General features: G+C 36.1%; 1 protein-coding gene across 31 annotated transcripts in view; it reads left to right on the top strand.

The window, feature by feature from the left end:
- Window positions 1-26,055, top strand: part of NEB (nebulin) — a 217,056-nt gene that overhangs the window by 152,518 nt on the left and 38,483 nt on the right. For 24 of the 31 annotated variants that reach the window (XM_087881870.1, XM_087881856.1, XM_087881880.1 and 21 more), the window contains exons 135-159: window positions 816-923; window positions 2,315-2,422; window positions 3,224-3,331; window positions 4,986-5,090; window positions 5,188-5,292; window positions 6,393-6,491; window positions 7,004-7,114; window positions 8,608-8,712; window positions 9,802-9,906; window positions 10,092-10,196; window positions 10,820-10,924; window positions 12,016-12,120; window positions 12,661-12,765; window positions 13,966-14,070; window positions 15,553-15,657; window positions 18,708-18,812; window positions 19,992-20,099; window positions 20,321-20,425; window positions 21,204-21,308; window positions 21,435-21,539; window positions 22,309-22,413; window positions 22,520-22,630; window positions 23,277-23,387; window positions 25,035-25,136; window positions 25,267-25,371. In XM_087881870.1, the coding sequence (XP_087737996.1) occupies window positions 816-923; window positions 2,315-2,422; window positions 3,224-3,331; window positions 4,986-5,090; window positions 5,188-5,292; window positions 6,393-6,491; window positions 7,004-7,114; window positions 8,608-8,712; window positions 9,802-9,906; window positions 10,092-10,196; window positions 10,820-10,924; window positions 12,016-12,120; window positions 12,661-12,765; window positions 13,966-14,070; window positions 15,553-15,657; window positions 18,708-18,812; window positions 19,992-20,099; window positions 20,321-20,425; window positions 21,204-21,308; window positions 21,435-21,539; window positions 22,309-22,413; window positions 22,520-22,630; window positions 23,277-23,387; window positions 25,035-25,136; window positions 25,267-25,371 (2,646 nt within the window). Of the gene's footprint in view, window positions 1-815; window positions 924-2,314; window positions 2,423-3,223; window positions 3,332-4,985; window positions 5,091-5,187; window positions 5,293-6,392; window positions 6,492-7,003; window positions 7,115-8,607; window positions 8,713-9,801; window positions 9,907-10,091; window positions 10,197-10,819; window positions 10,925-12,015; window positions 12,121-12,660; window positions 12,766-13,965; window positions 14,071-15,552; window positions 15,658-16,198; window positions 16,304-18,707; window positions 18,813-19,991; window positions 20,100-20,320; window positions 20,426-21,203; window positions 21,309-21,434; window positions 21,540-22,308; window positions 22,414-22,519; window positions 22,631-23,276; window positions 23,388-25,034; window positions 25,137-25,266; window positions 25,372-26,055 lie in introns of all 31 variants that reach the window. The other 7 variants (XM_087881859.1, XM_087881879.1, XM_087881868.1 and 4 more) reach the window with 2 other exon arrangements.

Raw genomic sequence — 26,055 nt, 5'->3', positions numbered from 1 at the left:
GACTGCGATTTTTTTCTTTATTCTTCAGCACGTGCTTGAATAGTCCATATCTGATGACTTTCCAGGCAAAGTAATATTGTGTCATCAATGTTTATGCAATCACCGTAACTGCATGCAGCAGGGGTGGGATTCTACCGGTTCGGACCAGTTCTCCTGAACCGGTGGTTCCCACTTCCTGCCGAGAGTGCTGGTTCTCTATTGCTGTGAAAGTGAGCCCCCCCCCTGGGTTATACTGACCTTTATTTCTGCTTCTGAAGCCCAGCTGATCAGGGGCAGCAGATTGAATTGGCCCTCCTCAGCTGTTTTCCTGGCTCCTTTCCTTGTTTGCAATGCAGAAATTCAATTTTATGGAAACTGTGCACACGCGCACTCAGCGAACTGGTTGTTCAATCGGTAGGATCCCACCCCTGGCATGCAGTGATTCTAGTTTTAATTTTTAACAAAACTATAGAAAAATAAAGATACAGTATTTCCTCTCCATCAGTTTTTTGTCACACTACTTCCTAATTATTATATTTCTGCACCATCTAGAACTGTAGATCAGATGCAAGAAGGAAGGAAGGAAGGAAGGAAGGAAAGAAGGAAGGAAGGAAAGAAGGAAGGAAGGAAGGAAGGAAGGAAGGAAGGAAGGAAGGAAGGAAGGAAGGATTGATTCTTTTTTTCAGATCCCCTCTCCAGCATTAGGATTTTCCTTTGAAACTCTACTTTTGCTCTTTCTAGATCTGATTGATATCTAACCAGCATTTAAAAACTAAAACAATGAGGAAGCTTTTGCTGATATTCAACATAGCTTATTTTGTTTTGTCAATTTTTAGGCTGTTTACCGCCATAACTACGTGCATCATATCAAAGGGAAATATACACCAACAAATAAAACAGTGGATCTGGAGCGGGCAAATCGGGCGTACAAGATACAGAGCGAAGTAAGTACTTGGATGTTGGCTCTTGATGACAATTTTTTAAAAAGAGGGAGGAAAGGGGTTTGATGAAATTTGAGGTCATGAAGCTGCAGAAGAACAGCAGCAATAATAATATACAAATAATACAGTATCAAATATAAAACAATAAGAAGGAGATGTTCAAGACAGGCAGGGTTATAGTGAGCCATACAAGGACCCAGCTGTTTGGGGGGGGGGGGTCTTCTCATTCCTGCAAAAGCTTTTCATATATGGTATAAAACTTTAAAGTGTGTTGATATCTCTCTTCATTAGTGGTGTGATTTTGGCTACCTTTTTTGGAAGTGAGATTGCTAATAAAATGTGCACTCTCTGAACTCATTATGATAATTTGTGGAAATGTTTTGTTTTCTTGCAATAAAACAGAACGGGGTTTGCTACTTTCTCTCTCAGAATGCTGTTCCTATTCTAAGTTACAGACATGAGATTTTCGGGGTGGGGATGTCTGTCTATCTAATATTAACCAGATCTATCCCTAATCCTTGAGGGATGCGGTGGCTCAGTGGCTAAGACGCTGAGCTTGTTGATGGAAAGGTCGGCAGTTTAGCCATTTGAATCCCTAGTGCCGTGTTAACGGGGTGAGCTCCTGTTACTTGTCCCAGTTTATGCCAATGTAGCAGTTCGAAAACACATAAAAAATGCAAGTAGAAAAATAGGGACCACCTTTGGTGGGAAGGTAACAGCGTTCCATGTGCCTTTGGCGTTTAGTCATGCCGGCCACATGACCACAGAGACATCTTCGGACAGCACTGGCTCTTCCGCTTTGAAACGAAGATGAGCATTGCCCCCTAGAGTCAGGAACGACTACCATATATGTGTGAGGGGAACCTTTACCTTTATCCCCAATCCTTAGGTTTCTGAAGTTCAACCAAGGCCAGCAGGGAGCAGAGTTCAGCATACTCACCTTTTTCTGACCATAATCCTAAATTTAGCAGACTGTGGAATCATAGAGTAGAAAGGGGGCTAATTAGGCCATCTAATCCAGCCCTTTCTTAGTGGAAAATCTAAATTCAACTGTATCCCTATCAGATTTGCGTGCCTCTGCTTGAACATATCCTATCAAGAGGAGATCACCACTTCCCTTGTTGAAATGTTATTACCATTGAGTACTGCAATTAAAAGTAGCTAGGATTGCATTTCTTGATGTATATTTTCAATCTACCAAATTGAGGCTGTGAAGAAGTTCTGGGAAAAAAAGTGAGTGTGGGTGGAGCCTGGTATGACTTCTGCTCGTACAGTGCTAGAGCATACCCAAAGTTGACTCTACAAGTTTGAAGTTTACCAACTATTGCCTTAAAGGGTTTTGCATATTATTATACATTTCAATTTTTATTCATTTATTCATTTGTTTTTGGCAGCCTCTCTACCGGAATGCTGGCTTGCATGCCCTTCCCACTGGATACAAACTCCCACCAGATACCCCTGGTTTCAAGCATGCTAAACATGCCTACTATATTGGCAGTGATGTAAGTAACTGTTTAATTAATTTTTAGTTCCAGATAGAGAGAGACAAAAAGAGAGAAATACTGTCAGAGTAATATTAAACAAGACATATACCAGTAGCACCCAAAATAATTCCATAATGCAATCCTTATGCTTATTCATGCTTAAGAGTACAGAAATAGTTTTTAGACATGAGTTAGCATGAGATAGCATGCAAAACAATATGCAACAGATATCTTATTGCTAACAGCCACATACCTCTAGCCTTTTGTTAGCTATAGAAAACTTGTGTTATATTGGAAAAATCCTCTCATTTATGCAAGAGATTTTCTGTTCATGTGAGAACCTCTCTATAGCAAAGCTACTGTATCACTATAAGATTTGTATGACTTTATATTTAGGATAAGATGAAAAACTTTATCTTACTGCAAAATACATGAAAAAAAATCACAATTGTTTTAAAAATCTCTCGTATAATTTTCTTTCTACTCTAAATGTACATATATTTCTAAAATGTAATTCCAAGTATCTTTCTTTATTGATTTCTTCTTTCAATTGAGTCAGATAATTTTAAAAGAAACAAATAAAAACAAAAATAATAAAACCAGAAGTTTCATTAAAATATTCAAATAGATTAAGGGAGGTATTGAGATAGACAAACACTGCATAACTGCAATATGGGGTCTTTTAATTATATGTTTACATGAAATATTGGTTTCATTATATATAATACTTAATTCATTTGGTTTTTGGGTTCTGCTGCAATGGTTTTTATTTATTAAAGACACCTGAATCTGAAGTCTATGTATAAATTTGTTTTTCAGATAAAATATAAAGAAATTTTTGAACACATCAAGGGCACTGGTTACAATTTTGGGCCCAAAGCTGTTCCATTTGTACATACAAGGAAAGTCAATAAAATCCTTAATGAGGTAAATAATTAATTCATTTCATAAAACCAACATTGCTATAATACAGTACTTGGTTTTATAAAACTATTTGTGATCACTGTTAGAATCTTACGTAGGAATCTTACATTAAAAAATGGTGCACTTTTGTATAATGTTTATGAACTCATTTTAGATAAAGCAGATAAATGTGACTGCTAGAAATATTAATGGTTTTAAATTGTGTATTCTAATCAATAATTTTGAAAAGCTCACAGTTATAATATTTTGCAACGAAGAACTGTATTTGTGCATAAAACCTGCATGGCTACAAAATAGTAAGAAGGTTAATGCTTTGCTTCTTTTCTCCATCAGCATTAAAACATTGACTGAGGTAGTAAATGTTTTAGGTTTACCTGAATGGTTGGGAATCAGAGGTGGGTTTCAGCAGGTTCTGACCAGTTCTGGAGAACCGGTAGTAGAAATTTTGAGTAGTTTGGAGAATCGGTAGAAAATTCTGACTGGCCCTGCCCCCATCTATTCTCTGCCTCCCTATCCCAGCTGATTGGGAAGAAATGGGGATTTTGCAGTAACCTTGCCCTGGACTGGGGACAGAATGGAGATTTTACAGTATCCTTCCCCTGGAGTGGGGTGGGAATGGAGATTTTACAGTATCCTTTCCCTGTCACGCCCACGAAGCCATGCCACACCCACCAAGCCACACCGACAGAACCAGTAGTAAAAAATTTTGAAACCCACCACGGTTGGGAATGTATTATAGATTTTTGGGGGAGGAGGGGCACTATGGAGAGTGTGTCCATTCACAAACTGGCTGTATGGAGATCATGTCCAGTCACAAAATTTTCATCTCATAGAAAGGTAACCTGACGAAAATAACAGTCAAGACAACTTTTCGATCATTTACATATGTAGCAGAAATGGAATCTGAGCGTTATAATAGGACGGTAATTTTTTTAAAAATGAAAGAAAATAATAAATTACCGGTACACCTGAAAAGGCCAGAGTACTCCAAGTAAGAAAGTACAAAATAGGAATGATAAACTGCTTTCTCTCAAACTGTTGCTTGCTGTAAAGCAACTGTTTTGAGCATGGAGCTCCATGTGTATTCTATTATTTTTAATACAAATACTCCTTGATTTACGACCACAACTGAGCCCCAAATTTCTGTATGGAACATTTGTTAAGTGAATTTTGCTCCATTATATGACCTTTCTTGCCACAGTTGTCAAGTGAATCACTGCAGTTGTTAAGTTAATAACATGGTTGTTAAGTGAATCTGGCTTCCCCATTGATTTTGCTTTTAGGAAGATCTCAGAAGTTGATTATATGACTCCAGGACATTGCAACTGTGATAAATATGAGCCAGTTGCCAAGCATCCAAATGTAAATCATGTGACCATGGGAATGCTGCAACAATTGTAACTGAGAAAAAAGGTCATAAGTTACTTTTTTCAGTGCCGTTGTAACTTTGAACAGTCACTAAATGAACTGTTGTAAGTCAAGGACTACCTGTGCTAATTTAAGTGGCATAACTAACTCATGTGTTTATTATTTAGCATTCATGGGTTGGTTCTATCTATTCAAATGACCGGAATAAGTGTTTTTTAAGGAAATACTGTGCAAAATAGATTAAAATTTAATTTTAATTTTTTATTTAATCCTTTTTCTTTTCTTACAGAGAATGTATCGGGAGGTGTATCACAAAAATAAAGATAAAATTCATACTACACCTGATACTCCACACAATCGCCAAGTGAAAATAAACCAAGAAGCTTTCAGTGATGTAGGCATATTTTATTTTTATATTAGATGCACAATTTGTGTTGTGTTTGATTTTGCTGGGAGGGGACAAACTTCTTCTTCTTCTCTCTTTATTTTAGCTTATCTACAAGACTGATTTCTTCAAGATGCAAGGACATTTGATTTCCTTACCATTTACTCCACAAACTGTACACAACCGCTATGTCGGAGAAATTACAAGTGATGTAAGCAGGACTTGTTTTCAATCTTTAGAATAAATTTCTGTGAATACATATAGATGGGTTACAACAAATATTGAGGCCTATGGTAATATCAAAATGTTTTTTTTGTATTAATGGTTTTCTTCCCTAAAAAGAATTTATCAAAACGCATTACACCCAATAAATGGAACATATATATGCTTCTGGGTGCAATTCAAGGTGCTAGTTGTCACTTTTAAAACCCTACATGGCATGGAACCAGGTTATCTAAGGAACCGTCTTTTCCCGGTTACATCTACCTGACCCAGCAGAGCGGGGAGGCGGGGAATATTGTGGGTTCCCTCTTCTAAGAAGGTACATCTAGTGGAATCTAGAAGAAGGGCCTCCTCTGTGGTGGTTCTCTCCTCTTGGAACATCATCCCTGCAGAGATTAGATTGGTTTCCACTTTGACACTCGTTTGAAAGGCCCTGAAGACCTGATTTTGCCAACGGGCCTGGGGAACTCAGAGTGGGATGAAGCCCATCAAGTGGCTTGTTTGTTTGATTGTTGTTGCCAGCGGGCCTGGGGGAGGATATTGTTTTTATTGTTTATTGAGTTTTTTTTATTGTTGTAAGCAGGGGTGAAATCTACTGACCGGGTCAGAAGTGCATGTGCCAGGAAGTAACGACGACCGGGCGGGTGGGCGGAGCCTTGTGCTACTATCACTACTGGTTCGTCTGAACCAGTAGCATTTCACCCCTGGTTGTAAGCCACCCAGAGTTACTGAGAATGAGTGGGTGACCATAAAATTTTTCTTAAATAAATAAATAAATATGGAGCAGGGTTAGTTCGTTATATCAACTGCAGCTGCTTTGGATACTCCTGTGGAAACCTGTGGATTTCAAGATTTTGGATTACAATGCTCATCAGTCCTTGGCTATGCTGGTTGGGATTGTTCAGAATGGAATCAAGCAACATATGGAAAATTATAGTTTTCCCATCCCTGCATTAGACAAATATTCCAATAGAATGGCTTTGTGATTTCCCAGCATTCCAGACCAGTTCAGATTATTGATTTATGCAAAATATACATAAATTCTGATGTGGAAGAGCTATATATTCAACCAATGTCTCTATTTGACAGATTAAATACAAAAGTGATCTACAATGGCTCAAAGGTATCGGCTGCTTCCTGTATGATACTCCGGATATGGTCCGTTCGCGACATTTACGCAAACTCTGGGTATGTCATTTCCCCCCCACAACCATCAATGCTAGATGTATTTATTTTCTGATCCTTAGTTAAAAGATAAAACTCACTATAAAGCAAGATTTAATATTTTTAAAGTGGCATATAAGATCAATCGATTAATTAATCAAGCATATATGCCACTTTAACCTCCATAATAAAAGGCTTACGAATAAACCCATAATATAAATATATTTAAAACATAGCCTGACTAGGTGGCTCAGTGGCTAAGACACTGAGCTTGTCAATCAGAATGGTCGGCAGTTCGGCGGTTCAAATCCCTAGTACAGGTCTCCTGCGTAAGCAGGGGGTTGGACTAGATGACCTCCAAGGTCCCTTCCAACTCTGTTACTGTTATTAAAAGACAACATGAATCTGTATTACACTAATGCTGAGACTGACATTCCATTGAAGCTAGGGAATCTTCCTATCTTAGCTTTCTTTTAATTTTCACTTTCTTACTTAATTTTGTGGGGCTAATGTTTTAAATCTATTTTTCTTTCCAGTCTCATTATGTGTACACTGATGCTGCAAAGAAAATGCAAGACAAATACTCTGTGGTTCTGGATACCCCTGTTTATAGAAAAGACCAGGAGTTAAAGACCCACCTTAGTGAGGTGAGTTCAATGTATTTATTTATTTATCTATCAAATTTGTTTGCTGCCCATCTCACCAGACACAACTGTAGGCAATTTAATTTTAGTTTTCCCACAATGAAAAGCCCTTTAAATTCAAGAGGAAAGCTGACTCCTAACACATACCGTGTTTCTCTGAAAATAAGACCCTGTCTTATATTTTTTTTGAACCCTGAAATAAGCGCTTGGCCTTATTGCCATGTGCTCAAAAGCCCAATTGGGCTTATTATCGGAGGATGTCTTATTTTGGGGGAAACAGGGTAGTTGCTTTCTAAGGAACCGACAGAAGAAGGTTGGACATTCACTGTGGCAGACAACTGCCAATAAAAAACACAATCAAGAGACATAATTCTATTGATACCAGTAACAAATGTGAAATAGAATTGATGGTGGGACTACTTGGTAACTTTGCAAAGTGAAGAAAATTCTACACCTTTTTTGGGTAGATATACTGTATGTCACGGATGTCAAACTTGATCGCATCATGTAACCTCACGTGATGTATTGCGACTTTTTTTTTTTGCCATTGCAGAGATGAGGTGGGCGTGGCTTGCACGTGACACATCTGGCCTGCAGGCCACCAGTTTGACACCCCTGATGCATTATATGTAAGGGGGATCTGATGCAATCTGGCTTTCAGCATAACAAACCGCATACATTGTAGTTTAGATTGGGAAGAAGTGCCAACAAACCTGAATACTTTTCATAGCAGGGGAGAATAGAAGACTAGGGGAATAAGAACAAGAGCAGAAACAAACCCATCAGATTAACTGTTGGTTCTATAAGGAATCTATGAGTAGGGCAACTGCAGGGGGAAAAAAACCACGAGCTTACTGAAGGGACAATAACCAAGGGTCTTCTAGAAGAGCAAACTCATGCTCAATGACAAACAAATAGCATAGACAATCAGACCATCATTTCCTCAGACCTCTCCTCCTTTTCCATAATAAGCTTTGATTGTTATTATTGGGAAGTTATGAACTTATAAATCAATCAACCCAATTTTGACCAAATTAAAACCAAAGATTGGTTATAACAGACACATGCTTCCAAAAGTCAAGGAATCTTAGGTCATTAGCTTTGAAGTTAGTTCTTATAAGCCAAGTTCAAGGATGAAGGAAAACAGCTACTGTTCCATACTGTTCGCAAGTAAGTGCTGCACAATATCTTTGGGCTAAAGGATCTTCTTTCTATTGTAGTCAATGGCGCAAGTGAGGTTAGTGCAAGACATTTCCAATAATATCCTGCCCCAAAAATGAAGGTGAAAAATAGTTAAATTGTTTTGATAACTTTAGACAGAAATATTGAGCAAGGTTTCATTCCAGGAAAAAAGGGTTTTCAATAATGAGTTAAATGTTCTACCTTTTAGCACAAATCAACTGCTTTAAGGAGTTACTATGTGTTTCTTTAATGATGGGCATGATTAAATGTTTGGGGTTGTTCTCACAGTATCGTATCCATATAATCCTTTCCAGATTGTATACAGAGCTGCAGGTAAAGAGCAAAAGACTAAGTACACATCAATCCTTGATACACCAGATTTCAAGAGGGCCAAAAGGGGACAAAAACTGCAGAGCCAGGTATGTACATGTGCAGCTGCAGGTATGAAAGAATTGTGTAACGTTTTCTAATTACATTTAATTTTGTAATGTTGAGAAACATTGTGCCATCTTCCTTCATATTTTTGATTGTTTATTAAAATATTTAAAGGAACAGGATAAATAACTGCATAAAAGAAGAAAAAAATAGAAAGATTCATAGACGAAAAAGAACAAAATAGGGCAAATAAACAAGATATTTACAATGATCAATTTTGAAATTAATTGTTTCATTAATTAATCAAAGGTACGGAGCTGTTCATTATGGCAACTTAAGAAATACATAGTAGACTTAATTAAACGCTGCATAATATTGATAACACCACTATTTGTAATTTTTTTTAAAAAAGCTAAAGAAAAAAAAATTAAAGAGAAAAAATTAAAAGCATGAAAACAGTATTATGCAATGATTGACTCTCTCCATATTAATAGCATAGATTTAAGGGTTTTTCCTCAGCTAACTTAATCGTGACAATAAAAGAAAGTAGTGTAGTCTCATAAACCTCCCACCGTCCCATGTAATTTAATGGAAACTCTGTCAAGCACACATATAACTCTGGGGTGTTTTTCCAAGTAATAAGACATTCCCCCCTCCTCCTCCCCCTTAGCCAGGAACCTGCAGGCAACTTTCCTTTTATAAATCTGTGTTGTTGGAATTCCTGCCAAGTAACTGTGATACTCAGCTCATCGGAAAGGATATATTAAGAGCTCTTCTCCTGCCATTGTTATGTGCTTTGTAATTGTGCAAATTACAGTAACAAATGGTTTCCTGTGCTTGTAATTATTGAGTCAGCTTAGTGGAATCTTCAGGTCTTTTCCACCTCCAAGAATTCTCTTTGTCTTAATTCTAACCCAGCTCTGATCTGTCTTCTATTGTTACATTCTTTCTCTTGCAAAAGCTTATGCCCAATATTTCCTCCCCCTCCTCCTCCTCCTCCTCCTCCTCCTCCTCCTCCTCCTCCTCCATCATCATCTTGTATACTTTTCTCACATTCTGCACTATGCTATATACACCTATAGTTCTAATTGCAGCACCTCTCTGATCTGTAACAACTTTTTATTTTTCTACAGTACTTGTATGTTGAACTCGCCACCAAGGAAAGACCACATCACCATGCTGGAGATCAGACGCCTGCCTTAAAACTTGCTAAGCATGTGAAGGACTTTGCCAGTGAGGTAAAAGTTGCAACCATTTGGGTTGTCTTGATGAGATGGATAAATATCTGGTTCTCCTAAAGCGCAAGCTTTCAGGCTGTGCTCACTGCGATACTCAAGGTCCCACTTTTATACTTTAGCCCCTATAGAGCACAAGTCTCAATGTTAATCATACTTCTCCTCCTTTCCCACTTCTGTTTCTTTAGAAAAAATACAGATCACTCTACGATAAACTAAAGGATAAATACGTAACAGTCCCAGATACACCAATCCTCATCAGAGCTAAGAAGGCTTATCTGAATGCCAGTGATGTAAGTGTATGAGAAAAAAGAAACAATTTTTTAGATAATATGTGTTTTCATGCTATAAATATTGTTATAGGGGGATAGTTGGAGATAATCAATTCTTATTACATGGCTTTCATAATGAAATATTAAATTAATACCAAAATTATTCAGCAGATGAAATAATAATTACCTGAATAGGGATGAATTGATTTTTTGCAGAAAACCAGGATTATTTAGAATGTACATTTGGTTTATAATTGGATATCTGTCTATCATCTATCTATCTATCTATCTATCTATCTATCTATCTATCTATCTATCCCTTTGTCTAAAAAAAAAGAATGAAGTAAACAAAAGTATTGTGTAAAGTGGAAGGGAAGGAGCATTTGCATTTGCATAGAAAACTACAGAAAATATACAGAAAATTAAGCTGTCAGAATATAATTGGATAATATTGTTTTATTATTATTACAATAATAGTATTATTTTTGTCTGTGCAAAAGCTAAACAAGTGAAGATAATGTCTGATTTGTCCCAGATTTAAAGATATAATTCAGGACTATCTCATTAATGATATAGAAATAAATTTATAAATAAATAAATAAATGATATAGAAATAAATGTCTTCTGTTTTTTTTTTAAATCAGCTGCGTTACAAAGAAACATTTGAGCGAGCAAAGGGTAAATACCACACTGTAAAGGATGCCTTAGATATTGTCTATCACCGCAAGGTCACTGATGATATCAGCAAAGTAAGTATATGGCTTCTTAAACGTGCAATTCCGCCTGACTATAAAACATTCTCAATCTCCATTTAACTCAAAAACATCCATTTTACACGACCATGTTTTTAAAGGGGTCCAATTGTTCCCCATCTCACCTACCCACCCAGCTACAGGCAAATTCAGTTGTCATTAGGGATCATTACATCAAATTGGGGTTTGGGGCGCTTCCATTAGATTTAGAATACTGCATCAGAGCCTAGATAAGACATTAAAAAGCAGTGACATCACCTTGCCAACAAAGGTCCATATTGACAAAGCCATGGTTCTCCCAGTAGTAATGTATTTCTGTGAGAGTTGCGCTGTAAGGAAGGCTGAGTGCCAAAGAATTGATGTTCTGAAATTGTGGTGTTGGAGAAGGCTCTTGAGAGTCCCTTGGGATCAATGAGACAATTAAATCAGTCAATCCTAAAGAAAATCAACCCTGCCTGTCCTTTGGAAGGACAGATACTGAAACTGAAGCTCAAATACTTTGGCCATCAAATGTGAAGAGAGGACTCCTTGGAAAGATTGAAGGCAAAAGGAGAAGGGGGCGGCAGCGGATGAGATGGTTAGATAGTGTCATTAATGTAATGAACATGGGTTTGGTCAAACTCTGGGAGACAACGAGGACAGGGGAGCCTGGCATGCTATGGTCCATGGGTTCACGAAGAATCAGGTACAACTTAGTGACTGAATAACAACAACTGTATTGGAAGTTATTTAGCGCTGTGTATCCTTGTCTTAATTTTGTGATGGCATTGCAGATATCCCCCCCCCAGTCTGGTTAGGGTATGGATTTGGTATTATACAATGCTTCATTTGTCCCCTCCCCCCACCTTCTAGTTCAGTTTTGCTGGCAGAAAAGAATTTCAAGCAGCAGAAGTGAGTTGTTCCACATCCTGGTATCTCCATTCAGTGCATATTTTTCTTAGTCTGGATTGCCTACATAAAGCAGTTCAATTTTTGCAGGTCTCATTGCATTTAGTGGGGCTTTCTTGTGAGAAAACACATATACATTCTGTGTTTTTTGTTAATTTAATATTATTTATTCATTGTTTGCAAATTCTTTTTTTTTTTAGGTGAAATATAAAGAAAAGTACATGAGCGAATTAGGATTTTGGAGATCTATCCCAGACCGGCCAGAACACTACCACCATCGTGCAGTCACTGATGCAGTTAGTACTGTGAGTATTAATTTATGTTGACTACTTGCATCTTGCACATAAATAAGCCTTGAGAAACTCTAGGGTGGTTAATTTATGATGCAATTCAAAAGTGCATGGTTTTCTATTTTTGCTCATATGCTGGAGAGCTTAGCAGTCATAATACCACCTGCAAAGTGAACTCAAGATTTATAGGGTTACCAGTGGACTTTTGACTGCATTTTGTTTATGATCTCAGAATTTAAAATCTGTCAAAATTTCTAAGCTCCATGATAAAGTGCAGCTCTACTCTGCCAGAACTGAGCAGATGTAGATATTTAAAGGACTTTCCATAGGAGGTTATCTTAGGTTTACAGCTATCACTCAAAGAATTGCCAAGAGGACTTTTGCATAGATTCAGCTTATGTGCCAAATGAAAAATATACCTCTTCTACCTGAAATCTGCTAAACAGAGTTAAACAATTTAATTAGTTGGTTAAATTAAGAGTTTATGGTGACTTCTTGTGACTTCTGATATTATTTCATATAGTTAAATTTTCTCTTACTACTTTGTTTTTGCAGGTTAAATATAAGGAAGATTTAACATGGCTCAAAGGCATAGGATGCTACGCATGGGATACTCCTGATCTTGTCCTCGCAGGAAAGAATAAAGCTCTGTATAGTCCAGTACGTGCATTATTTGTTCCTGTTCAAAGTTGCGAGAGGTTGTTTCTTTATGAAGATCTGATTTAGTTTGATAGGGGCAGGATTCTGCATACACAAAGGGAAAGACCTTTGGTACATTATTTAGACATCAATTTAATAATTTTCTTTCTAGTCAACCTGCATAGGTTTGCCTAACAGATTTTTTTTAGCAACATAAAATTTTACCAGTTTCTACAATATTGTGTCATATTCAGGTTCTGCTGATCATACGATTGAATCAGTTGGATAAATAAATCAAGATCCATGTCATGCAGGTAATCCTTGAGTTACAACCACAATAGGGATCAGAATTTCTGTTGCTATGCAAGATAGTTGTTAAGTGACTTGCACCCGATTCTACAGCCCTTTTTGCCATGGTTGTTAGATAAATCATTGGAGTTGTTAATTGACTCTACCCTCCCCCATTGACTTTGCTTGTGTGAAGCCAGCTGGGAAAGCCACAAATGGCTGTCACATGAGCTTGGGATGCTGCAACTGTTGTAAATACAAGCTGGTTGCCAAGAACCTAAATTCTGATCATGAGACGGTGGAAATGCTGCAACAGTCATAGGTGCAAAGACTGCTTGCAAATCATTTTTTTCAGTGCCGTTGTAACTTTGAATGGTCGCTTAATGAATGGTTGTAAGTCAAGGACTGCTTGAAATAAATGTGTTGCATTTTACATAGTATAATAGTTAAAATGTTGGACTGTGACTTGGGAGACCCATGTTCAAATCCATCCTCGATCACAGAGACTCATTTGCTGACTTTGGGGTAGATACAATCAGCCCAACTTATCTCACAAGATTTTTGTTGTGGGAGAAAATTGGAGGAAAGACAGCAAGGTCAATATCTTGAATTTCTGGAGGAAGGATGGGATATTAATTTAATAAAGAAATAACAGTTTCCTGTGAGCCACCCAAATCATGGTGGAATCAGGGAATCTATAAATCTGATAAATAAGTAAATAAAAATATATCACAGTTCTGTTTTGGGATGCAGCAGACTAACAGGTTTCCCAGGCTGGAAACATTCAAGGAATCATTTACTGATGTCTCATTTTCATTAGTAATTGTGAGAAGGCTGCAATATTTCACACATTTATATTTGATCAGTGACTGATACTGACTTTTGATTCTTTTAATCGTATCTTTATAACTGTTGTATATTTGTTTTCAATAGTATAAGTACAAGGAAACATTTGAAAAGACAAAATCCAAGTTCAAGTACGTTGCTGACACTCCAATTAACAAACATTTTAAATATGCTACTCGGTTGATGGATGCGGTAAGTAGATTAAAAGACTCTTGTAATATAGGAATTGCCCGCAACAATTCCACTAAATCTTCCTCAGCACATTAAATTGCTTTGTACTCTCAACATGCTTAACTAGGTCAGGAAACATGGAGGAAGATTAATTGGCTGAGAAACTTAAAAAACAAACAAACCTGAATGAATTAACTAATTCGTAAATTAACTAAGAGTGGTGGTGCTATAACCACCCGTAAAGAGATCTGACTGGGTTAGAAGTTGACTAAAGATTTTGTGAAAGGGACTAGTGTTCTAAAAAGATTTAGGGGTAAATATCAATATCTAGAGAGCTTAGGTGGAATAATATCTTCAGGATTCCTTGATTATGTCTTTGGAACTTCAGGTGTCACATGTATAGAATAGGGTTAAGAAGGTGCGTGAAAAACTCACAATGAATTTTCTTTAAAGAAATCCTGGACGTACGAGATTTGGTATGAAAAGAGCTTGAGTTTTCTTTGTGATCTAGTGCCCTATTTCATTTTATAAAAGTATAAGTAAATCCAATCATAGAAAACTAACTAGTTTATATTAAAATGCAACTTAAAGAGAATTGGATGTGTGGAAGGAAAGAAGAGAGTTAAGAAATTTGGGAACAGTAGTAGGATCTCCCTAAGAAGTCAGCTTTGAAGATGTGAATACCCAACCACAAGCTAGATGTTCTCATGCCTGATATAAAATAATGTTTGAATAAATCAGGAAAATATTAAGCATATAAGGAATAGAAAATGATTTTATAAACTCCAGTAATAATGCATGTTTAACACAAAAAAATGAGAATTCCCCCTGTTCCCGAGATACATCTGTGTTTTAGGGACACTTTATTTCTGCTGAATACATAAATCTTCTTCTACTTCATATATAAATCAAGTTAATTTTCCTACATTTGCAGCTGTGAAGTAAGTATATTTCAAGTCAATCTCATTCAGACCAGCGAAATTAATTGGTGCTGTAGTATGCCAAACTCTGCTCTTAGTTAAATACGTTCTATATTTTGCTATGTGTCCTTAATGGGTTAAGTCCAGGCTATTAATTTGGACCTATATGACAAGCATTTATATATTTTGAAATGCATATATACAGTATATATAGTCATAATGCAGTTGAATTTAATATTTTGATTAGCTTGAAGAGTTAAAAGACATGCTGCCAACTTTGAAGTTTTAATTCTGTATCTTTAACACTGACATCCTATTCTTTCTGAAGCTGGAAATAAGCCATTATTTAGGCTGCTTTCTGATTAGAGCAGCCTAGCACTATTCTGTTTAAATTTATAAGATTATGTTGTGTTTTAAATGTATGTATAACTATTTTTGGGAAGGAGGGGAGTAGGGGCCTTCTCTATTTTCTGAATGATTGAATCGATTTAATGAGTAACTTAAAAAAGTTTTGCATAGTTGACACATTGCTGTTAACATTTATGCCTTTCCATGTATTACTTCCTGGTGCTGCTTTGAGCAGAAATTGTACAAATCAGAGTACGAGAAGAAGAAGGATAAGTATTCCTTTGTGGTGGATGACCCTAAAACCTTGCTGGCCAAATGGGGAGGAGAGTTAAGCAGTCAGGTACTGTTGGCCAAAGTTGATCAAGGCATCCAAAATGTGGCTGCTGTCATTTGTGGATGTCCATTTTTACATGTCTAAAGTGTCGCTAGTCTGCGATGTAACAGGTGTGATCCGGGATATTCAAAATGTTATGCCTTTCATGTACTGAAAACTATCTGTACTTTGCCACCCAAAATTGCTCAGTAGCTTTTTGAGTGAGCCTGTCCATACTCTGTGTTCTCATAAACTATGCCCCAATGAATGAGGATGATTTCTCTACTACATTTCAATTGAAAAAAGAAATGTCTGGTTTTACTCCTATGTTCTTATTATTAAAAGGGGAGCCCTGGGTGTGGGGATAACTCTTTTGGTGTCCGGTGTCCAGTTATTCAGTTATGACATTATTCTGATGCTGCCTACGGCAAATGCCATTCATTGGTGCAATTTTTGAGAACCCAGGAGTATTTCAAAGGCCTAAATTTCACTATCTGGGATCTAGAGCTCTTTTTGTTGTCTTCACAAGTCTTCTTTTTTTGTGCTTCGTTGCTGTCTGCATGAACAGAATAAATATAAGTCTAGTGCCAAGTTGTTCCTTCAACGGGGATGTAATGAAATTCTGCGACCAGATATGCTGACAGCATTGTACAACACATATCAGTGGAGTCAGGTAATGCTTTGCAGTAGTAGTAGTGATGGTGGTGGTAGTAGTAGTAGTAGTTGATGTAGTAGTGGTAGCAGTAGCAGCAGTTATAGTGGATTGATAGTGTTGATATGACAATAGTAAATATTGAAGGATTAAAAATCCTTCCTATTAATTAAATATGAAGTAATTAAAAATCCATATATATAATAGCCCCATGGTAGACATTAAACCTCTGTACAACACACAGAATATGGTGAATTGACTGAAGAAGGTTTTGTCCAATAAACATAAAACTCTTCATTAAAAGAGTGGAGTTGATTTGAATGTTGCCATTATTTGATACATATTAGAGCAAATTCTTTACAACCAGCAAGACAATGAATGGCAGAAAACTACTATGTGTCTCTCTCTTTCTGCACACAGCTCAAAGCTGCACCCGGCTGCAGCAGATACAGGTATGAGTAGGAGGAAATATCCAATATTTTTAGGTCTCCTCTTCCATGTCCATCATCATGATGGACATGTGGCTAGCAAACATATCCTTCTGTAAAGTTAGCTATATTATTGCTATTTTAGATCATTCATTCCCTGCAAATAGATGCAATTTATGATTGTTCTCCTGCTTTTTACCTTCATCAGGACAACTTACATTGTACCAACTACGATATTTATTCTTCTTTTGGGGGAAGACACTAGTCCCAGAAATTATTGTTCTTTATTTGGAAACCCTTCTCAGTTTTTGTTAAATGTTGGGAAAGAAAAATGTGGCCAACATAGATTCTCCATTGTGCACATGACAATCATCATTCACCTGTTCTAATACAAACATCACCTTCATTCTCTAAACAAGTTCAAACTGGCATAGCTGCATCCAAGGGTTTGACAATCCAAGAATGACATTCATGTTTAGGATTTCATAATTCAGTCCTCCAGTTTTCCATAAATCCAATTCTAAAGTGAGATATTAGTCATTCATAATCTATTCTGTCATGTTCAGCTACCTGAAGATTAAGTCTGTCTGCTCACATTTAAACGCCAAAGCTTGAACTCACAAACAAATCATGTTTGGAAGTAAAGCAGTATTGCTATTTGTGAACAGAATATCCATTTTATCTAAATCTAGATTACGCTACGATAATCTAAATTGATTTACTTCTGAATAAAAGTAATATTATGATATTATGATGCCAAATTATTAACTTGCCCTAAAATTAATAGGTTGGTTTTTTTTACATGTAAATAGTTTTAGATTTGGAATGTTAACTAATCTCAGAATTAAATTCAGTCTCCCCGCATCTAGTCTACATACATGCTTTATTTATGGCATTGATATGTCAGCAATCTCTTAGTATACGCTGTCATTGTTTTGTATATGCGTGATTCTTTGTGCATGAATTTGTGTCTTTGTGCATGCGTTTGTTGTTGTTTTTTTCATCATAATGCATAAACAAAAATGATTATGTTTTCACTCTTGTCTTTATACCACTTTTAAGGTCCTGGTATTCTGTGTATAACTAAATAGAAGGTTCCCCAAGATTTTCAGCTGCATAAAATAATTTATAAGGATCTATAATAATATCTATGTCTACTGCTCAAAATAAATAATATATTTATATATATTTAAAGTATCTGTACAATTAATAGTTTCAGTATTTTCCTTTCTGCTATAATTACGAAGTATTGTTTGGATTTGCAATTAATTTGATGTTTTAAAATAAAAACATAAATTAATTTAGGAAGTTGATTACCAGTATTGTTTTTTACTTAATATATAGTTGTAATTCCTAATTGGTTAAAAACCACTCCTAATTTTTGTGGGTTCAGTGATCCTGAATTCATTCACACTCTTATGTACAGCCCAGAGCCTGTGTGGATTACAACAGAAAGGAAACACTATAAAATGAATAAATCAGTATTTAACAAATTCTTAAATTTACTTTCTAAAAGGTGCAACTTACCTACGCTGGTTATTCATTTTAAGAGATTCGTCCAAGCACAGCCCATGTTTTCATCTGCTTGGGTGAAAACCTGCTAATTTACTCCTTTTATTTATCATGTTCACATCCTGTCCCAGGAAGGATATATGGGATTATCTCATATCCATTCCCATATCAAGGTGGTGGGAGGGTTAGAGATGATGATTCACAGTAGTCACTCCAAAGTTACATGGCTGAGAGGTGGCTTGAATGTGTGCTCTGCAGTTTTTTTTTGCATCTCGTTGGCTTCCTTTGAATTCAGCATAACCAAAAGCCACCTAACTGACATTTCCGTTGTGTGGGCTTTGCTCCCCACATAGACAGTTTCAGTTGACCTCTATGCAGCTGTTGATAGCGAGCAGGCTAATTCTAGCTCCCTTTTGAAAAGGTGTATTGGCGGTGTTTTTGTTGCTGCCATTCCATATCACTGTTATTTGTTTTTCCTTTCACAGTACAAGTACAAAAGGCTGTATGAAAAGCAGAAGGACAAATTTACAAGTATTGTGGATACTCCAGAACATCTGAGGACTACCAAAGTCAACAAGCTAATCAGTGATGTAAGTGCTGAGATTTGAAAGAAGTGGTGTCAAGCAACTTTTTTTAGTATTGTTATTTTGGGAGAGATAGGAAATGAATCAGTAGTGGCTCTCTGACTGAAAATTCTCAAATTAAATGGTAAGTTTAAAGATAAATCAATGATAGGTTTTTGGGGGGGGTTTGGTGTGTTCTAGAGAAGATATGGGTTACATATCTTCAAGAAACTCGGTGTTTCTTGAGTTCTTGGCTTCCCCTCAGTTTTGTTTCCATACTTCCAACTTCTCGGACTGAGAAATAGTGACTAGTCAGTAACCTTCCTAATTAAATGGATTTGAGATCAATCCCACTTGTCAAACACACCAAATGTTAAACTATATCATCAAGTATACAATGTTCACTGACTGGTAGCAGACCCACACCTGAATGATACAAAATCCGATGCCAAAAGCTAATTAAAGTGTCATACTTTTGTTTTTGTTGTCCTTTATATATATGTGTGTGTGTGCTGAAAATATAGGCAATTTTCTCTACATATGCCTTCAAGAAGATTTTAAGTTGGATAATTAAGAGAGTGCCATCAACTGCAATCATTCATGTCTGATAGCTAAGATATAGCATAGGGTGTTCGGTTAGCATGCTATCACCCACTTTCTTCATTTTGACCTATGTATGTTCTGGGCATGCAAATGATTGTTTCATTGGCTGATTGTTCAAATACAGGAGATCAAATAAGCCAATTTTAATATTGTTGTGATTGTAGATGCAACATTTGTATGTCTTATTCAGACAGGTCTAGATGAGGGTAGCGGTAGTTTTTCTTGGACTGGACTTGGTAGTTGCATTTTTCAAGCCAGTCATGATATCCAATAGGAGATAACTAGGGAATGAAGAGGGGTTGGACATTTTGGGTGCAACTTTCTAATGGAAGTGTTTTTTAATATTTATATATATATATATATATATATATATATATATATATATATATATATATGTATGTATGTATGTATGTATGTATGCATGTATATATATATGTATATGTATATGTATATGTATATGATGTACATGATGTATATGTATATGTATATATATGTGTGTGTGTGTGTGTGTGTATATATATATATATATATGTATGTATGTATGTATGTATGTATGTATATATTGATTACATGTGCTAACTTCCTTTCTTTTTTTTATGTTAGATTCTTTATAAACTGGAATTCCAGAAAGCCAAACCAAAGGGATATACCAGCATTCATGATACTCCCATGATTCTCCATGTACGGAAGGTCATGGACAGAATAAGTGAAGTAAGTAATTTTTTACAATTGTATCCTTCTAATGAAGTGCCCCTCATGTGTAAGACTATTTATTAATATGCTTTGGATTTAGGTTATGTTGTTGTAAATATACAGCCAGCCTTAAATAGTTGTCTGCAATCCAGCCTAGCATAAATACATGAATAAAGCTTTTGGGATAGCTTTGGTTCTGTCTTTCCTTATAAATCATTCATCTTCTGCTTTTCCAACAGCTGAAATACAAAGAACTCTATGAGCAGAACAAATCTCACTGCAATGTGATACCAGATTCAGTTCACATTAAAGCTGCTAAGCAGGCTTACAAAGTGAACAGCAATGTAAGTTCTTTCTTTCTTTCTTTCTTTCTTTCTTTCTTTCTTTCTTTCTTTCTTTCTTTCTTTCCTTCCTTCCCTCCCTCCCTCCCTCCCTCCCTCCCTCCCTCCCTCCCTCTCTCTCTCTCTCTCTCTTTCCCATCTAAATGTTATCATTGGTGACTAAGGCTTTCAAAGGAAACTAGGAAAGCAGGATTTCCAATTCCCACTCTCTTGAACATTTGAAGAACCCACTTGTCATAGTTTAATAGAAATCCAGAATGAAAGTATTCATGTTCCTCATGGTATTTTCAGAAGTATGAGAATGGGCTCACACCATCTTGTTGAGTAAAATGCTTCATAGAGAAAGGGAGGCAGTACAGATTCCCAGATCCAACTTTCTTGGAGAACCTTATGCAACCCAGAAGATATGAATATGGAATGAAAATACCATCATTTAATAAATAGAATCCTGGCAACTAGCTTTTGTGTCCTCCTAAAGAGAGAACTGAGCACTTTTCCCATCAATCTTGTAACATAAAAATGGTTCATTAAATCTATATGATGCTAACTTGGATGACTTTTAGACATAGATGGGTGATTTGCCCAATTACACCATGACATAGACACATCACTCTTCTATGGAGTTTACATCTGTCCCAGACCAATATTCTTATTAATCATGTCTGTTGATTCGCTGATGAATTAACTATTCAGCAAACTATAATAACCTTTTAAAATTCTTTTAAAAATGCCAGTTTTGCAAGAACACTTTGATTATATGTTTATATTTCTTATTAAATAGCTGGATTACAAGAAGAAATATGAAGCAACCAAAGCTCACTGGCACTGGACCATGGATAGACCTGACTTTATCCAAGCTGCTAAGACATCCTTGCAACAGAGTGATGTAAGCAATTGAGAAAGGAAACTTACTTTTTCCCCTGATGGAATAAGACAGTTTGTTGTTATTTAGAGTAAACTAGACACTTTTCATTTTTTGTTATTGTTACTATTATTCTTTCTTTCTTTGCAGTACGAATACAAGCTTGACCGAGAATACCTCAAAGGATGCAAGTTGTCTGTAACAGATGACAAAAACACAGTGTTGGCATTGCAGAATGCAATCTTGGCAAGTGATGTAAGTATTTTAAAACCTTTTCTATGGAAAAGATTTTGACCATTCTTGCTAAACAGAAACAAAACATAAATGTAATCAAATGTATTTGCAGTATTTACAAATAATGGTTTGTAAATAAGGTTTACAAATAAGGAACTGCCTATATTCCTAGATGCTACTTTAATAATTCTTAGATCCTTGGTTAGGAACTGAATTATTGTTTCCACCAGTTTTAGGCTTGAATCTAACTAGATAACCCATACACATAATAATAATAGAGACAGCTCAAGTCCTCTCTCTGGTTGACCATCCAACCCTAGTTAATACTATCTCACTGCTGGCCACTTATCTTCAGGACTGACGTAAGTTCTATACTGTCCCCAAAAGACTAACTGACCCCAATTGATTTTACATCTTTTATTGACCTCCAGACATTTGCTGATCCCCTTTTGATCCCCAGCCACTTATACCTTAAATAGTCCCATCAATCCTTGGGGGGGGGTCAATATTGACCACTTGGGGAACTCTGGTCTAGATGAATGCCTGCATCATGTTTAAACAAAGATTTTGTAAGAATAATGTTGCATCACATCCTTCACATTCTTCAAGGTTATGTTTTGATTTCAGAAACATCTTATAGTTGCTTAAGCTTCCGTATAAGATTTCTCGATCCTGGGTTTTTAATAGCTAAGAGAAGAAAACAACATGCTCACTGTTGATAATCTCATTTGTGGAATCCTGTTGATGATTGTTGCTTGAAAACATGTTTCCCCCTTTTTTAACTTCTCAGTTAAAATATAAAGAGAAGCACAACAAGGAACGGGGAAGCATCCTTCCTATTCCAGACACTCCCCAGATCCTTCTTGCCAAGCTGGTTAGCTCTCTTGTGTCTGAGGTAACTGACTTTTTCATTTTTTATTTTGCAATTATTTGGCTTCAGAATATCTTCTTCCTAAAGATAAGTGACTTCTGAAATATTTTGTTTGTCTTTTGATAAACAGAACAAATACAAAGAGCATGTGAAGAAACACCTCCCACATGGTTCTTTCACAAAATTGCCAGAAACACGGGATACTGTTCATGTCAAAAAAGTCACCAGTAATGTTAGTGAGGTAAGCTACTTCTGCATCACTTTATCCACATTGCAGATGGTCATTTGTCTTTTCTGTGTTTGTGAGTGAAACTATAATTTCTCCGCTGTAAATTATAACAGTGTTTTCTGAAAGGTACTGTTTATCATTTAACAGTTCTTTCAACTGTTCAGATATTCAGAATCTACAAAGGCTTAACATGTTGTGGGATGTGTACTTGCAATTGTTGAAAAATCTGGAAAGTGTTCCTCTCATTTGAACTTCCATGATTTAAAAACTTGATTATGAACACAATAAAATAATTTTAAGTACCTTGAAAATTTAGAAAGAAGATAGAAATGAGGGTGAGAAGAAAGTTAAATCACAGGATGACTAGGAATTAAGAACAGATGTGGTGTTGCATATATAATTAATGCTACTGACTTTATTATTATCTGCCAATTCAGTAATATGGCTGCCCTTTGAATCCAATCAATAATGCAAAGAGTTTGAGAATATAAAGGAAAATTACAGCAGAACTAAAGAGATAAAACTTATTATCGTACAAGCATATACTCACACATCCTTTTTTCCAGATAGCAGTGTTTTTAATCTGCCTTTCCTATTTTAAACATCAACAGATTTTCAGTGGAGACTAATAATAAGCATAACTTTCTATCCCAAACAGACAAATTATAAAAAGAAATTTCAAAAACAAAAAGGCAAGTCAGATTATTCTATCATGGTGGAACCTCCTGATGTAAAGCACGCCATGGATGTGGCAAAGAAACAGAGTATTGTAAGTTATTTCTGCACTTTCTTCCTTAACAAATAAAATGTGATCTGTTATTGGATGCAGGACCATTTCAGTGTATTGTTAATATTTGGAATTAAGATATCATGATTTAACCAGGATATATAAATGAGTGTGACAGTCTCCAATAAAGGAAAGTATTTGGAGCTCAGAGTTGAAACGAAGGATCCCTGGTAGTCTCTGAGCTTGGGTTTTGTTTTGTTTTGTTTTGTTTTGTTTTGTTTTGTTTTGTTTTGTTTTGTTTTGTTTTGTTTTGTTTTGTTTTGTTTTCACATGTTTTGTTACCCAAACTAGGTAACATCATCAGTGCTAGTTTGGATAACGAAACGTCTGCAAGGAAACAACCAAGGTCAGAGAGCACCAAGGACCCCTCAATATCAGTCTCCTTTGCAAACAAACCTACTTTACCTGGTTGCCACTGCAGTGTAAAATGAAAGGAGATCTAAGGAAAAACATAGAAATATGTGTAGCGATAGTAATAATAATTATGCTAATTGCTAGAAAAATGACTTTGTTATTTATTTATTTTTTACATTTCTGAACTGCCCCTCTCCCTTGAAGAAGGAGCAGTATAAGTACCACTCCTCCTCAAAGTGCATTCAGCTTTGGAGGTTAAAGCTTACCTTGGTTTCATTATTACATGTATTTGATAAGGTTCTAATGGATATCATGATAATTTGGATTCTCACTTCCTGGAAAGATTTGTTTAATTCCAGAGTGCTTAAGGCCCCATATAATTAATTTGAAAGTAGATGTTTTAACATTTTAAAGAAAGATTTGGGCATGAATGGCATGGCTTTTAAAATATATACTGCCCTAATAATTTTAGGTATATTTCAAGCACGATAGATGTAAAAAAAACTTCTTTCAATCTACTTTGAGTTTCTTTATAATTCCATTTTAAAGCATAAATGTGTGAAATTATATTCTGCAGATGAAAAGCCTAGTTTATGTCTCAAAAGTTAGTTCTACCTCTAGCCTTTATCCTATCCCAGAAGCTTTCCTAAACGCCATTACATCATCCTGGACCAGAGCTGAATTTCCCAGTATTCTACTAGTGGCTCTGCTTTCTAAACATTCTGGGAGATTTTGCTGAGCAGAGTCAGAGGGGAAGCATTAACTGCTCATCCAATCAAAAGCAAATACATAGTTTTAGACATGAGAAGAAGGGACTGCAATTGTGAAGGCTCCTGAGATAATGTGTGTATGGAAGCGGCAAGAAAATTGCCTCTCTCCAATGACTTTTCCTATGGCATCACTCTTCCTTCTTTGGCAGAAGCAAATGACACTGAGGGAAAAAAATCCAGAGCAGATGTAATCATGCCTCACAAGATTTCCACCCTTATTGATCTGGGTTGGGCGTAAGGGTCTCCATGCACATGACAGTTTCCATAGATGACTACATTCGCATCTCCCCTCTCCATTTCCCCATTCTCCTTTTTGCTAAACATCCATATATAAATGGTGATTTCATCCCACCCAGAGCAAACCAATGGCAAAATATTAGCTGATTTTCATCCTTCTGTTGTCTTTTCTTTTCTAGTTAAAAAATAGTTTTTTAAAAAATTTTCTCCTCTAGTTAAAAAATATTGTGTTTATCGTTGATCTGCCTCTTCTTTTCACCTACTGTAGGTCGAATATAAAAAAGATGCCAAATCACAGCTCCACTATACCACTGTGGCAGATCGACCCGATATTATGAAGGCCACACAAGTCTCCCATTTAGTCAGCGATGTGAGTGCAAATCAATGTAACTGCTTCATAACTTGTTGCTTATATAATACACATATAAGTAAAATTGCTTTAATTTTTGTATGTAGAATACAACATTCATTGGTGTTTCAAATGTCTGGCTTGATCTTAGATTGAATACAAAGGCAAAGGTCGCAAAGATGCTGGAGTAGGAGTCACCATGCTTGGACGTCCAGATATTGAACTTGCCAAAGAAGTGTCCAAACTAACCAGCCAGGTATGAACAATCAAAGCAAATAAATTACAACAATAGGAGCAAGTGACCCAGGATTTCCACAATCTCTTGGAGGTAATGTTGATACCTAAAGTAATCAGTAGAGCTGACTCTGGGTTAGCTCAGAATCCTGTCACTGTGTATAGCATGTGAATTCATCTTTTCATACATAAAAAGGTTAGTTCTGTGTTGTAGACATCCTGGGCATACATGGGCCGCCCTTAATCTTTGATTAATCCTGTGCTTAATATGAGCTTCCAAAGAGTAACACTGAATGTACAGAAGAAATTTGGATCCTAATTTCAGAAGGCTTGACTAGCACAGTGACGATTTTACCTTTAAAGTGAATTATTTAAAATGAATTGTTCCTGTTCATATGAATATGTACTGGATGGTAAAGAGTAAAGCTACTTCAGTATTCATTTTGGGCAGACATCCAATTTTAAATTTGCAGTGCATTTTAAATGTTTAGAAACATTGCAGGAAAATTTTATTAGCGGTTTAAAAATTAGATTTGCTGTATTAAAATTTCTAAAGCAAAACATTGAACAAAGGGTGAGTTTCAACTTAAAATTTGTCCATAAACTAATTGGAAGCGAAGGACGTCCTACAGAAGTGAGTATGAAGCCATTTTTATTGATAAAATATTATTCCCTTTTACAAAACTCTCATCTATGGTTTTCATAT

The sequence above is a fragment of the Pantherophis guttatus genome, chromosome 1 (genome assembly GCF_059756535.1).
Source record: "Pantherophis guttatus breed Tessera chromosome 1, ASM5975653v1, whole genome shotgun sequence".
Classification (NCBI taxonomy): domain Eukaryota; kingdom Metazoa; phylum Chordata; class Lepidosauria; order Squamata; family Colubridae; genus Pantherophis; species Pantherophis guttatus.
This window is presented reverse-complemented; position numbering and strand designations above follow the sequence as displayed.